General features: G+C 43.9%; 2 protein-coding genes and 1 long non-coding RNA gene across 3 annotated transcripts; all 3 read right to left on the bottom strand.

Annotated features, from left to right (window-relative positions):
- Positions 1-932: 932 nt before the first annotated feature.
- Positions 933-5,750, bottom strand: LOC120909477 (gastrula zinc finger protein XlCGF26.1-like). Its single transcript, XM_040321254.1, has 5 exons — positions 5,716-5,750; positions 5,460-5,601; positions 5,043-5,140; positions 4,808-4,949; positions 933-2,451 (listed from the first exon to the last, which is right to left on the bottom strand). Exons 2-5 carry the CDS (start codon positions 5,587-5,589, stop codon positions 1,100-1,102), a joined length of 1,722 nt encoding a protein of 573 aa, XP_040177188.1. The 5' UTR covers positions 5,590-5,601; positions 5,716-5,750; the 3' UTR covers positions 933-1,099.
- Positions 5,751-6,731: 981 nt separating this feature from the next.
- Positions 6,732-7,771, bottom strand: LOC120909496. Its single transcript, XR_005741276.1, has 3 exons — positions 7,730-7,771; positions 6,859-6,950; positions 6,732-6,772 (listed from the first exon to the last, which is right to left on the bottom strand). It is a non-coding gene; the product is annotated as an uncharacterized LOC120909496 (long non-coding RNA).
- A 156-nt stretch (positions 7,772-7,927) lies between these two features.
- LOC120910514 (gastrula zinc finger protein XlCGF17.1-like) lies at positions 7,928-14,148 on the bottom strand. Its single transcript, XM_040322272.1, has 4 exons — positions 14,069-14,148; positions 12,987-13,897; positions 11,598-11,779; positions 7,928-7,933 (listed from the first exon to the last, which is right to left on the bottom strand). The coding sequence occupies exons 1-4, from the start codon at positions 14,146-14,148 to the stop codon at positions 7,928-7,930; spliced, it is 1,179 nt and encodes a 392-aa protein (XP_040178206.1).
- Between the last annotated feature and the right edge of the window lie 800 nt (positions 14,149-14,948).

The raw sequence follows: 14,948 nt of genomic DNA, 5'->3' as shown, positions 1-14,948 counted from the left end.
TAACGTAAGGGAATCCTTCTTTAAAAGGATCACTAAAGGAATTTTTTTTTTAGCTAAATAGCTTCCTTTACCTTACTGCAGTACTGGTTTCATGTCCTTATGGTTCGTTTTTGCTTTGAAGTAGCTGTAATTCTGCTGTGATCTCCACACTTCCTGGTTGCCTGTTTCCTTATAACCATGGTACTGGGAGCTTTCTCACGGTGGTCTAAGCTGTCATTACTGTGTGTCTAAAACTCCTCAGAACCAATCAGATTCATTTTAAAAACAAAACACTGCCCTGGATTTGTTTGTTTTTGTTCTGTGGGTCTCTTTACTTCACAAAAACATGAAACCAGTTTAAAACCGAAAGTGAAACTAGAGGCACATTATATGATTGAATTTAATCTATTTTTAATCATTTTTAAAATGAATCAGTTAACTTTTATGTCTCTATATACCCTGTAAACAGTAATTTCAGCAAAAAAAATGTTTTCCTTTAGTGACCCTTTAACTATACAGCAGTGTAATGGTATTCAGTAGGTTGGTTACTATAGGCTAGTGCATTTCTTACATTTATCCTCCCTGCATCCAATAGGCTAGATCGATTTAAGTACACTATATTGTCAAAAGTATTGGGACGCCAGGCTAAACCTTGTGGACAGCCTTCCAAGAAGAGTTGAAACTGTTATAGCTGCAAAGGGCGGGGTCAACTCAATATTGAACCCTATGGATTAAAACTGGGATGCCATTAATGTTCATGTGCGTGTAAAGGCAGGTGTCCCAATACTTTTGGTAATGTAGTGTCCAAGTTATGTTCTTGCATTGGTGAGCCTTTTATTGCCCACTATGAGGAGCTGCCACTCTCCCTGTTGGATTTTTTTTTTTTATAATAAGGAGAATTAAAAAGTGTGTATTGGGGTCACCCCCGATATTGTCAGGAGAGGATCCAGGAATTATAAACAGACAGATCTCAAGTCTTTATTGAAAAGGTAAAAAGTAAACAGGTGATTAAACCCGTCATATTATACATTAAAAGAAAAGTCACTTTTGCCAAGATGCACTCCAGTCCAGTACGAAATTATTAAACCTGTTAAATTCCACTCTACATTTGTCGATCGCATCAGCAGGGGTGTGTCTTCTGATGTCTAACTAGATTGCCTTTAAATCGAAAACATTTCCCGCACACCGTACACGAAAACAGGCCCTCGCCCGTATGAATTTTCTCGTGTCCGACAAGGCTTCCTTTCCTAGTGAAACTTTTCCCGCACTCTTTACAAGCGAAAGGGCGCTCGCCTGTGTGAATTCTCTGGTGTTCGATGAGCACTTCTTTCCGCGCAAAACTTTTCCCGCACTCCGAACATGAAAAAGGGCGCTCCCCCGTGTGACTCTTCTGGTGTGTAAGAAGGTGTCCTTTCTGAGTGAAACATTTCTCGCAATCTGAACACGAATAAGGACGCTCACCCGTATGGTTTCTCTGGTGGATGAGAAGTTTTTCTTTCTCGGTGAAACACTTCCCGCAGTCCGAACATGAAAAAGGATATAGGCCCGTGTGAATTCTCTGGTGCACAAGAAGTGCGCTTTTCTGAATATAACATTTTCCGCACTCTGAGCAGGAAAAAAGGCCCTTACCTGTGTGGCTTTTCTGGTGTAGAAGCAGGTGTGCTTTGTGGATGAAACATTTCCCGCACTCTGAACACGAAAAAGGGCGCTCGCCCGTGTGAATTCTTTGGTGCTTATAAAGGTTTCCTTTTTGGCTGAAGCATTTTCCGCAGTCTGTACAAGAAAACGGAAGCTTACCCAAGTGTCTTTTCTGGTGTCCAATGAGGTTTTCTTTCCTAGAGAAACATTTCCCGCACTCCGAGCATGAAAAAGGATATTCCCCCGTGTGAGTTCTCTGGTGTGTAAGAAGTACAATTTTCTGAGTAAAACTTTTCCCACACTCTGAACACGAATAGGGACGTTCTCCCGTGTGAATTCTTTGGTGTCTAACAAGGTCGCCTTTCTGTGTGAAACATTTCCCGCACTCTGAACAAGGGAAAGGGCGTTCACCCGTGTGAATTTTCTGGTGTTCGCTAAGTACTCTTTTCCAAGCGAAGCATTTCCCACACACTGAGCATGAAAAGGGACGCTCAGCTTTGTGGCTTTTCTGGTGCGTAAGAAGTGCTTTGTTGTCCGTAAAAGATTTCCCACACTCCGAACATGACAAGGAGTCCTCTTCTGTGTGGCCTCCTGAAGAAGGTTTCTTGGGGTTAGCTGGATCTGTTGATCTATCTGTATTGAGAGGAATATCAGAAGTTATGGTATGTAAATTCTGACAAGATTTCTGGGATTTACGGCGATTCATCGATCTTGCCAACTGGTTGGACTTCACTCCTGAAGGGTTTTGTGTTGCTTCATTATCTTCCGTATTACAGTCCGGAGACATAACAAGAACTCCATCTGATATACTTTGATTTTGAACGTAGTTTCCACCTGTTGGAAAGAAATCGGTAAATAAATGTTACACATATTCCTAATGCATTGCAGTTAGAAGTCATATACATATGACGGTCTAGTGTTCAATAGACATGTGCATTTGTTTTCGTCCGAATGCATTTTCGTCTGAATTTCAGGGATTTTTGCCTTCGTTTTAACAAACAATAACGAATGTGCAGAGTCCGAAATCCGAAAGATCCGACCATAAAAAATGCTTTATTTTCATTTTGTTGCAACAACAGTTCGATATAAATAGAAGATTCGACATGACGGGGACAATAGTGATCTGCGTCTATCGAATCTGAGGTTGAATGTGCCTAACCTAACTATATTAGTCCGAGATTATTCGACATAGAGAGAAAAGAGTCGACATAGAGAGAAAAGATTTGACATTATAGAGACATGAAGATTCGACATAGAGAGAAAAGAGTCGACATAGAGAGAAAAGATTCAACATTATAGAGACATGAAGATTCGACATAAAGAGAGAAAAGAGTCGACAGAGAAAAGAGTCGACATAGAGAGAAAAGATTCGACATAGAGAGAAAAGATTCGACATAGAGAGAAAAGATTTGACATTATAGAGACATGAAGATTCGACATAGAGAGAGAAAAGAGTCGACAGAGAAAAGATTCGACATAGAGAGAAAAGATTCGACATAGAGAGAAAAGATTCGACATAGAGAGAAAAGATTCGACATAGAGAGAAAAGATTTGACATTATAGAGACATGAAGATTCGACATAAGGTGAAAAGTGTGGACATAGAGAGAAAAAGAGTCGACAGAGAAAAGAGTCGACATAGAGAGAAAAGGTTCGACATAGAGAGAAAAGATTCGACATAGAGACATGAAGATTCGACGAAGCAGCTAAAAACATACGATCACCACGAGCGGAAATTTAAGGTCAAATGCTCCGCCCATAGGCTATAGAAAAATTCTAATTTTGGTTGACTAGTAATAAAATTAATAAATATAAATTATTACTTGTCATACAACATTAGAATTCTACTATAGCTTGTGGGCGGAGCATTCGACCGGAAATGGAGGTTGGCGTCGTACAGTTTAACTGCTTCGTCGAATTTTCTTAGAACATTCGACAGACACCATAAGCCTTCAATTGAAAAAAATTCAACCTTAATTCATTCGGATTTTCGGACAAATGCATTTTTTAACAAAACAAAATAAATAAAAACAAATTTTGTGAGTAACTAAATAAATGTATTTTACGGACGAAAACGAAATTCAGAAACTAAATATTTCAGTGTGCACATGTCTAGTGTTCAACTGTTTCCCGGAGCTCCGGCATGGAATTGACTACAGTTATAACACCAAAATATAAATACAAACCAGTTCAATAATATAACATACCCAAACCACACTGGGCAACAGTGTTTGGTCAAAGATGACATGGTTATGGTGAGAATTAGGTTAGACCTTCCTCCACCTTAATTCTTGTAAAGATGGTCATCAACTGGAAAAATGGGGATGGACCCTTGGGCTATACATTATCTCTGATACATTTGTTGGAAACACAACTCTAGTAAGATGGAGCTTTCATCGCTCCATTTGTTGGGAACATGACGTTATATTGAGGAATGGAGATGGACCTTTCATATGGTGTACAGTATCTCCCCCTCATTTGTTGGGAACATGACGTTATATAAAGGAATGGAGATGGACCTTTCATATGGTGTACAGTATCTCCTCCTCATTTGTTGGGAACATGATGTTATATTGAGGAATGGAGATGGACCTTTCATATGGTGTACAGTATCTCCTCCTCATTTGTTGGGAACATGACTTTATATTGAGGAATGGAGATGGGCCTTTCATATGGCCTTCTCCATGTCTGTCTGTCCACCTGCAAGGTGATTAATGTGGCCAGTCTCTGAGACCAAACCTGATTTAAGCCAGCCAAGCCTGCAATCTCAGTGTCTCCTCCTCATTTGTTGGGAACATGACATTATATTGAGGAATGGAGATGGATCTTTCATATGGTGTACAGTATCTCCTCCTCATTTGTTGGGAACATGACGATATATTGAGGAATTGTCAGTTAACCGCTTGCCGACCACCGCATGTACTTATACGTTGACAGAATGGGACGTCTGCGCAAATGGATGTATATATCTGTCACACTTAATTTGCTGCCGCACTCGCGACCCTGTCCAGAGCTCCGTGCCCGGGGCTGAAGTGGTTAATCATTGTTGGAGAAAATTGTACCATGCTTAATAAAGGGTTTTTTCCATCTATGATCAACTGCTTTTCTTGGGAAGGGAGGGGGTAATGTGCATAAATACTTATTATTCATATCAAACTGATCTGTTTCTGCAATTACTGCTTATTACTTACTTGTGTTGATATAGAGAGATTTCTCCGGTTTATTTTTTATATTTATCTCCCCCTCCTCCATAGACTGCTGATCTCCTTCCACAAATGTCTCCTCTTCTTCTTCCTCTTTAACCTCAAGTTTGATGATTTTCAGTTCTTCAGCCTAAACACCAAGATGATAAAAACACATTCCGAATAAGGAGTCCTCTCATAGTTCAGAACACATTTTTAGGTCTACATTCCCAGACCTATCTACCTGATCATGGTGATGGATGTCGCAATCTTCCTCTGTGGATTCTTGAGAATCCAGAAAACGGGGACATCTCTCTGGTGGGTTCCCATTACTGGATCCATCTGTAGGAAATACACACACTGACTGAATACAAAGCACTGCTTATAGACCTCTTAATAAACAAGTAAATGCTTGATTGGACGTAACGCGCAAGGGCGGTCAGATCATTGAGTCAGATGATTGGGGGATCTAGGTGGATCCTCTATACTGCTCTCTTCTTTACAATAAAGTCTCCTCTTACGCGGTGATGTGAAGGACGGCTGATTCTCCATCATGATGCCCAAGCAGAGATTATCTTACCTGATGATGTGAAGGTCTATATATACTCAATCATCAATCCATAGACTATACCAGTTTCTATATTTAGTATTCATTACTCACCATTGCTGATATCTAAAGAAGGTTCATCATGTTTGATTGACACCATTATTTCAACATCCTCTGCTGTTTGTTGATAATTCATGACGGATGTCTCCTCTTCTTCCTCCTTAATCTTAACTTTAATCTGCATCTGTTCTTCATGCTAAACCAACAAAATTGTAGAAAGTAAAGTCTTGTAAATGTAAGAACCAGTAGGGGCTACAAGGAAGAGAATAATCTCATAAGTCTTGGGACACTTAGCAGTGTACCCACCTACCTGATGTTGAGGGATGGTGGGATCCTCCTGTGTGGAATCCCGGGAATACAGAGGACGGGGACATCTCTCTGGTGGGTTCCCATTACTGGATCCATCTGTAGGAAACACACACACTGACTGAATACATTGTTTCTATGGCCCGGATTCACAAAGACTTACGCCGACGTATCTACTGATACGCCGTCGTAAGTCTAAATGAGCGCCATCGTATCTATGCGCTGATTCTTTAAACGAGATACGCCTGAATTTTGCCAAGATACGACCGACGTAAGTCTCCTACGCCGTCGTATCTTGGGTGCATATTTACGCTGGCCGCTAGGGTTGCTTACGTTGATTTACGCGTCGAATATGTAAATGAGCAAGATACACCGATTCACGAACGTACGTACGCCCGTCGCAGTAAGCTACGCCGATCACGTAAGGCGTACGTCTGGCGTAAAGTTAAACCACCAAATAGTTGGTCTAAGTCATGTTGGGTATGGACGTCGGAAATGCCGTCGGATTTTAAGTCGTTTACGTAAGTCGTACGTGAATGGGGCTGGGCGTAGGTTACGTTCACGTCGTAGGCATTGAGCTGGCGTATCTTAGGGAGTAAATTCGACGTGATTCTGAGCATGCGCCGTTCGTTCCGCGCTTCATTTACATGGGGTCACGATTCATTTGAATACAACACGCCCACTACCTGCCTACGTTGAATTAGGCGGGCTTACGCCGGCCCATTTACGCTACGCCGCCGTAACTTTGGGAGCAAGTGCTTTGTGAATACAGCTCTTCCTCTCAGAGTTACGTCGGCGTAGCGCATATGAGATGCGCTACGCCGGAACAAAAATACGCCGCTGGCTCTGAATCTGGCCCTATGTGTTTATCAGATGATGGGGGATCTAGGTGGACCCTCCGTACTGCTCTCTCCTTTACAATATAGTCTCCTCTTACCCGGTGATGTGAGGGGCGGCTGATTCTCCATCATGACGTCTTTGTAGAGATCCTTGTGTCCTTCTAAATTCTCCCACTCCTCAATGGAGAAATAGACAGTGACATCCTGACACCTTATAGGAACCTGACACACACAATGATACCGTCACCATCCAGACACATCCCTTGTCTGTTACTGGATAATGTCCCAGAATTCCCGGAACCGCTCACCTCTCCTGTCAGCAGATTAATGATCTTGTTGGTGATTTCTAGAATCTTCTTGGCACTGGTTACCTCTGTTGTCAGGCAGTGAGGTGGAGGCACTGTGGTGGGTGATGGCTGGGTGTTAATGGTTTAATTTTTTTTATTGTACCTTCCTTTATAAAGAGATTGGAAATATACATTACAAGGTATGTACAGCCTAAAAAAAAAAAATTTGCGGACTGTACATGTTACAAGTCTAAAGAAGTTGGTCTGATATAAATGTTTTTTGGGTGAACCTCCGCTTTAAGTGATATACACCTTTTCACTTCTCTCTACACGAGTGGTGTTAATGCTTTCTATGAACTACCGGTATAATACGTTTTTTTACTCTTTGGTTCTATCTCCTTTCATATTTAGGTGGGTGTTTTAGCGCAGCTCTTTCTAATTCTGTAAAAAAAATGGAGTTGTCACCAAGACAGGAGCTTATTGGAAATCTTCTTAAAGGGGGTGCTGTACTTCGTATTATATCTACAGCCCAGGAAGTGATGGCAATTCTCCCCAGTGGGACAAAGAACTGAGAGGGGGCATTTCTTCCACTTCTATGGGCATGCCATTTATCTAACTGATCCCCAATGAAGTTTTTAGCAGGCGTTCCCCTATACCTGAAGTCAATTTCAAGGGTTTGATAGGGTAGGAAGGTTGAGAAAGGCTGATATAAAACCTGTAGAAATGAGCTTGGGTGTCCTCCGAACTCATCTCCAACCAAACTCCAAAACTGCCCCCATTTTTTTATCCCAATGAGCTATGGGTTGGGTCTTCAACGTCACAGTGACTACGGAGGAAGAGGACGGACATGACGGGGGTTACTGGGTGTAAATATAAAATAATATCTTATTACCTCCTCTGTTGCCAGTTCCTGCAATGTCTCCTCTCTACTTCCTCCAACTGAACTTTAACCTGGAACTTCCTGTTTATACTTCTACATCACTTCCTGTCTGTCTGCACGTTCCAAGTGAGATCACCACCTCGTGTTGAACCTAAATACTACAGCCTACGTTATGTTTCATCAACTTGGCTAACTGCCTCGTCTGTTATGTTACGTCTATGATTACACGTGAAGATTATATTTCAAGTATAATCCAGACAACAGTAAAAATATAATGAAAAATTATATTTCGATGCTTTAATATTTTAAATATCCAACTAAATAAAGAAAAAACAAACTATAAATTGAAATACATTATAATCCATATACAAAAGCATAAATTGATTTTTTTTACCATTGTCGAAAATTGCACTTCCTTCTTTATTATCAGAGCAGGATTATGACATATTACAACAGCACTGATGTTGGACGAGGAGAAGTCCTGGCTCGCAGTCTCCACTCTAATCCCAAAGGTGTTCTATCGGGTTGAGCTCAGGGCTTTGTGCAGGCAGGCGAGTTAGTCCACCCCAAACTTGCACATCCATTTCTTTGTGGACCTTGCTTTGTGCACTGGTCCAAATCATTTAGTGGAGGGTGATTATGATGTGGGGTTGTTTTTCAGGGGTTGGACTTGGCCCCTTAGTTGCAGTGAAGGGAACTCTTACGGTGTCAGCATACCAAAACATTTTGGACAATTTCATGCTCCCAACTTTGTGGGAACAGTTTGAGGATGGCCCCTTCCTGCTCCAACATGACTGCCCACCAGTGCACAAAGCAAGGTCCATAAAGACATGGATGAGCGACTTTGGGGTGGAGGAACTTGACTGCGCACCAGTGCCTACATCACTAAACACTCTCTGCACCCCTGTGTTCCATCTCTTTCCCCCATGTATGTAGTAGATTCCCTGTGCAATCCTCTCATCCATACCACATTCTCTATCAGCTCTTCCCTTACATTCTTAAGCCTCATACACACGATCGGATTTCCATCGGACAAATCCATGGATTTTTGTCTGAAGGGCGTTGGCCGTGAACTTGTTCTGCATACAGACAGCAGAACTTTTTCAGCCAACATTCACGGAACTATGTGGTTTTTCTGCTCTTTAGCGACGCCCTTTGGGCAACTTCTGCTAATGTTGTTGTCTTATGGTTAGCATTGGTTCGGAGCATGCGTGTTTGTACTTTGGATTTTAGTCCGACGGACTTGTGTACACACGATCGGATAATCCGAAGGAACACATTTGTTGTCGGACAATTTGAGAGCATGACCATCCAACATTCGTTGTCGGAAATTCCAACAACAATTGTCCGATGGAGCATACAGACGGTCGGATTTATCTGACAAAACACGTCCATCACACAATTGTTGTTGGAATATCCGATTGTGTGTACGAGCCTTAAGACAGCTCTGTAAACTTCTTTAAATCCATCAGACTAGATCCCTATTGTCATGTATATGCAGTAATGTCTGGCAGCTTATCTTGCTCTCCATGTGTTCATCTTAGAGGCCAGGCCCTCTCACCTGGCTGCCTTTATCATCTCTCCTCCCTGTATGGCTCCACCCCAGGCCATTCCAGGAACTCTATATTAACCAGTGCACTGCAGGTCTGCATTGCTGATCAACGATGTTTGTTAGCATTCTGTTCCTGCTTGTCGTGTGTTACGTTTATCTCTGTGTACCAATTTTGGCTTGTCCCCCACTACTCCTGTCTGCCTGTGACCCTGACCCTTGGTTATCCTCGTCTGCTTGTTGCCCCGACCTTGGCTTTCCCTTCACTATCTCTTGTGTCCTGAGTGGCTGCTTCCCCTCTCTCCCTACGGAGCGTGACCTGGGGGACTCTGGGGGCCGCGACCTGGATCCAGTTGCAGCGAAGGCCATCCTCACCACTAGAGGCCTTGGTGAATACCAACTGGATCTTAGACTTCGCGCCCCGGGGAATCCTGAACTCAAGCTTCCTGTGGGATCCCTGTTTGAGCTCCAGTGGACCTGTCCCCCATATCCACTCTGTGGTCAATCCGCAGCAGTCTGCCAAAGGGTTCACTATCTTGTGGTGCACTCCTAACTCCAACGGGGTGCATCAGTCATCTGGCCACAGGTGACCTGACACCTATACACATTTCCTTAAACACTCAATAGGCATACAGGGATTCATTTATTGTTCTTGCATTTATTTTGTATTGCTGCCATTGATCATTTGTTGCTTTTTATATTGGAATAATAGTCAATGTATTGTCACAATGTTGTTCCATGTATTATCATTATTGGCATTTTGTTGTGCATCTTTATTGCCCACCTGCTGTCACAATTACTAATGCGTTGCTCTCATTGCCTTATTTTCCCATGGGTGGCCACAGTGGGGTTGATTTACTATAGCCTGGTTCACACTGATGCAACAGTCGCTCCAACTTTGGAGCACTTGTCGCATCAGAAGTCAGACTTGATTCAGTGCAATGGAACTGCTCTAATTGGTGCAACTTGAGTCACTCTGACTTAGAAAAATGTTCCTGCACTACATTTGGTCTGACTTTACATCGACTTCTGTTAATAAAGTTGCATACAAGTCGTGCTGAAGTCACAGGCAGTGTTGACAAGTGCTAAGGCTCGTGGCAGTGTTGACAAGTGCTAAGGCTCGATTCACATCTATGCGTGTTTGAGCATGCTTTTGAGCATTTCTGCATTGCTTTTTGCTGTGCTTTCTGCATTTTTTTAACATTCATTGTATTTAGCTGGTTGCTAAGGAGTGGGTCAGGAAGCCGTCCTTCGCGTCCTTAGCAACCAATAAGTCATCAGCTGTCAGCGGTCTGGTATGGATTTGAAGGGGACACCCCCACACCAAATCTTTTTTTTTAAATGGCGCGGGGTCCCCCCCAAAATCCATACCAGATCCTTATGAAAGCATACAGCCCGGCAGGTCAGGAAAGGGAGGGGACAAGCGAGCGCCCCCCCGAACCATACCAGACCGCATGTCCTCAACTTTTCACTCCTTTTTTGGTGAATGGGTATTGGGTACCCATTCACATAAAAGGGGGGGGGGGAGGACCTGGGGCCCGTGTTAAACGGGGCTTCCAGATTCTGATAATCCCCCTGCCCACAGACCCCGACAACCACCGGCCAGGGTTGTCTGCAGGAGGCCCTTGTCCCCATCAACATGGGGGAAAGGTACTTTGGGGTGGGGGGCGCAAAGCACCCACCCCCCCCATGTTGAGGGCATGCGGTCTAGTATGGTGCTCGCTCGTCCCCTCCCTTTCCTGACCTGTTGGGCTGCATGCTCAGGTAAGGGTCTGGTATGGATTTGGGGGGGGGGTGCCATTTTTTTTATTTATTTTTTGGTGTGGAGGTCCCCTCCTAAACCATACCAGACCGAAGGGGGGGGGGGGGGGCACACCATTTTTTTCATGAATTTTTAGTTGCCTTTTTTTTCACATTAAGCCGATGACTCAACGGTTTTTAAAGACGCGGCCGCCGACTTCCCTGCCTGCTCCTTAGCAACCAGCTATATACAGTGAATGTAAAAAAAAAAAAATCGCAGCCTTTGCGTTTTGGATGAGGGTCCATTGAAGTCTATTACATGCAAAACGCTGTATTTTGCAGGAAAAAAAACTCTCGACCCTTTACAAAAACGCATTGATGTGAACATGTTTGATAGGAACCCGTGTTAAAAAAAATCATGCATCATGTAAAAATCTTCTAAAAACGCATAAGTGTGAATCGAGCCTAAAACTGGAGAGTACCAAATCTGGTACAGCTGTGCATGGTAGCCAATCGGCTTCTAACTTCAGCTTGTTCAATTAAGCTGAAACTGGGTGGTTCAGACGGCAAGGCAGCGATCCATGGCCTTACCTTAGGGGGGACGATGACGAGGTGGTGGTGTTGGTGCTGCATCCGGGGTAGGACTCCTGTAAAAGAGGCTTTTGCTGCCTCTCCACCTGCGGCTCCTCGCTGCATATGGCCCGCGGTTTGCTTCTCCTCCCGGCCAAACACCCGGTCCTGAGACCCGATTGTCCGGGAGTCCTCAAGGTTGGCTGGGAGGAGAAGCATAAAGACATTAGCGAATATTAATTTGCTATTGTCACACAACTGGGTGGGCTCAGGGCGCAGTGCTCTCTAAGCACCCCTTTTTAAGCCAATTAGAGACTCTGGCCCGGATTCACGTACGAGTTACGCCGGCGTATCTCCAGATACGCCGTCGTAACTCTGAGTCCGAGCCGTCGTATCTATGCGCCTGATTCTTAGAATCAGTTACGCATAGATTTATATTCGATCCGACCGGCGTAAGTCTCTTACGCCGTCGTATCTTAACTGCATATTTACGCTGGCCGCTAGGGGCGTGTACGCTGATTTACGCCTAGAAATATGTAAATCAGCTAGATACGCCTATTCACGAACGTACGCCCGGTCGACGCAGTACAGATACGCCGTTTATGTTAGGCTTTTCCCGGCGTAAAGTTACCCCTGCTATATGAGGCGTACCAATGTTAGGTATGGACTTCGTTCCTGTGTCAAATTTTGCGTAAGTCGTTCGCGAATAGGGCTGTACGTAAGTTACCTTCACGTCTAAAGCATAGACGATTTGCGGCGTAATACGCGGGGTCACATGTAATTTAAATAAAACACGCCCACATCATCCACATTTGAATTATGCGGGCTTACACCGGCCTATTTACGCTACGCCGCCGCAACTTTGCTTTGAGAATACGGCACTTGCCTGTCAAAGTTGCGGAGGCGTAACGTAAATAGGATACGTTACGCCCGCACAAAGATACGCGCATCTACGTGAATCCGGGCCTCTGGCTCTAATCATGTGCTTAAAAAAAAAACACACACATTGGAATCCATGCGTCCGGCGCCCTGCATGGAGATTAGGTGCCGGGTCCATGGATTAGAGGGGGCGGTGCCCCTTATGAGTGGGCAACCACTGCTTTGAAACATGTCCGAACCCAAGGTGTAAGAGGTGGCAGGTGGCTTGCAAGGTCAGGGAAACCTTTGGGGTCAGTCATCTTCCAGCGGCCTGCATGGGGGTGGCGCTGCACATAAAACAAATTCTACACTCAGTATGAAAAAAGGGCGATCAATGAGTACCTTTAAAAATCTTTTATTGCCCTTAAAACAATTCTTGAACCCTTAACATGAAAAAGGACCCTCACCTATGTGTTTTTTTTTTATGTTTAACAAGATAGTCTTTTCTCGAGAAACATTTCCCGCACTCTAAACATGAGAAAGGACGCTCGCCTGTGTGAATCCTCTGGTGTATAACAAGTTTTGCTCTATCGCGGAAACATTTCCCGCACTCTGAACATGAATAAGGAGGCCCGGTCTTGTGGGTTTCCTGGTGTGTAACAAGGTCTGCTTCTTCGGTGAAACAATTCCCACACTGTGGACATGAATAGGGATACTCGCCTGTGTGAATTCTCTGGTGTATATCAAGTTTTGCTTTGTCGCAGAAACATTTCCCGCACTCTGAACATGAATAGGGGCGCTTACTTCTGTGCGTTTTCTGGTGTGCAACAAGGTCTCCTTTTTGAGTGAAACATCTGCCGCACTCCAAGCAGGAGAAAGGACGCTCACCTGTGTGAATCCTCTGGTGCATATTAAGATTGCCTTTCTGATTGAAACATTTCCCGCACTCTGAACAGGAAAAAGGGCTCTCACCCGTGTGAATTCTATGGTGTGTAAGAAGACTTCCTTTCTCAGTAAAACACTTCCCACACTCTGAACAGGAAAATGGACGCTCGCCTGTGTGAATTCTCTGGTGTTTGAGAAGGCTTCCTTGCTGAGTGAAACATTTCCCGCACTCTGAACACGAGAAAGGACGCTCGCCCGTGTGAGTTCTCTCATGTGCAAGGAGGCGCTGCTTTGTGTTGAAACATTTTTCACATTCAGAACATGAAAATGGATGCGCACCCGTGTGATTTCTCTGGTGCATAAAAAGGTCCCATTTCTGAATGAAACCTTTCCCGCACTCTGAACATGAAAAAGGACGCTCACCTGTGTGAATCCTGTGGTGTTTAACAAGGTTGTCTTTCCTAAAGAAACTTTTCCCGCACTCTGAACACGAGAACGCGCGCTCGCCTGTGTGACTTCTCTGGTGTATAAGAAGGTCCCCTTTCTGAGTGAAGCGTTTCCCGCACTCTGTGAGTTCTCTGGTGTATAAGAAGTTTTCTATTCTGAGTGAAACATTTTCCGCACTCTAAACACGATAATGAATTGTCTGCTATGTGAACTTCCTCGCGGTTTGTAAAGGAGTCCTTGCCATTAGATGGATCTGTTGATCTATTCACACTGCGATATTTTAGATGAATAAGTGAAATCACATTATGTGAATGATCAGAAGATTCCTCAGGATTAGAGGGATCCATTGATGTCTCCACATGATATAGTCTATGGCGTACATGTTGACTAAGGAAATGTATTCTGGGTAAATATGGAATTGTCCTAGAATCTTCTGCATCATTCTGAAATAAAATACGATCTTCCCCTGGGATATTCATATTCCGTACACAGTGTCCATCTGAGGTATTCATATTCTGTACACAGTGTCCATCTGAGGTGTTCATAAATGAATGAATGACTTGTATAGCGCAACTCATGCGAAATGAATCGCCTCTGGGCGCTTTTTCCAGCCAGAGTCTGCTTGGCACCACAATGTCAGGGCATCTGATCATATCCACCCTAACTGCGCACAGTTTGCTCTACCTTCTCTGAAGCTTGTGTGCCCTGATGCTGTGATTGCTTTGCAGTGTTGTCCATTTTTGGAACATGCTGTTTTATGAAGTTTTAAATAAATTTTTTAGGCGATGAGGAGGTGTCTCTTCTTCTCTCCTTTCATTTTTATTTTTATATTGGTACACCGGATCCCCTGAGAACTCCCACCGTTACCAGGAACACCACCATCCTCATCACAAGTTCCTGGTCTCTGGTCTGATCAGTGTGGAGAGGCCCTGCTGGAAAGTGCATCAGGAGTGTTCGGAGGGTCACCCTGGTAAGGCAATCGGCCTACACAAGCCTTGAGGACCCCCCGCCGTATGGTGAGATGTGGGTCTACATCATCCGGTAAGGGCAATATCTATTTCTACTATTGATCACGTTGGGGAACGAGATACCACTGACGAAAAGATTGATGTTCCTTTTGGACTGTACAACTATAAGAATAGAAGCCACCTATGTGCTTGAAATGGGACTATGTGTTATATG

This window comes from Rana temporaria, chromosome 8, assembly GCF_905171775.1.
Source record: "Rana temporaria chromosome 8, aRanTem1.1, whole genome shotgun sequence".
Classification (NCBI taxonomy): domain Eukaryota; kingdom Metazoa; phylum Chordata; class Amphibia; order Anura; family Ranidae; genus Rana; species Rana temporaria.
This window is presented reverse-complemented; position numbering and strand designations above follow the sequence as displayed.

Coding starts and splice junctions, on each gene's coding strand:
- LOC120909477 (XM_040321254.1), bottom strand. CDS start 5,589: ATGCAGATTAAAGTTAAGATTAAGGAGGAAGAAGAGGAGACATCCGTC. Junction 5,141..5,459: donor TTCTTTAGATATCAGCAATG/GTGAGTAATGAA, acceptor TATTTCCTACAG/ATGGATCCAGTAATGGGAAC. Junction 2,452..4,807: donor ATCTCTCTATATCAACACAA/GTAAGTAATAAG, acceptor TCTTTCCAACAG/GTGGAAACTACGTTCAAAAT.
- LOC120910514 (XM_040322272.1), bottom strand. CDS start 14,148: ATGTACGCCATAGACTATATCATGTGGAGACATCAATGGATCCCTCTA. Junction 13,898..14,068: donor CTTCTGATCATTCACATAAT/GTGATTTCACTT, acceptor CTTATACACCAG/AGAACTCACAGAGTGCGGGA. Junction 11,780..12,986: donor ACACCAGAGGATTCACACAG/GCGAGCGTCCTT, acceptor TTCTCCTCCCAG/CCAACCTTGAGGACTCCCGG.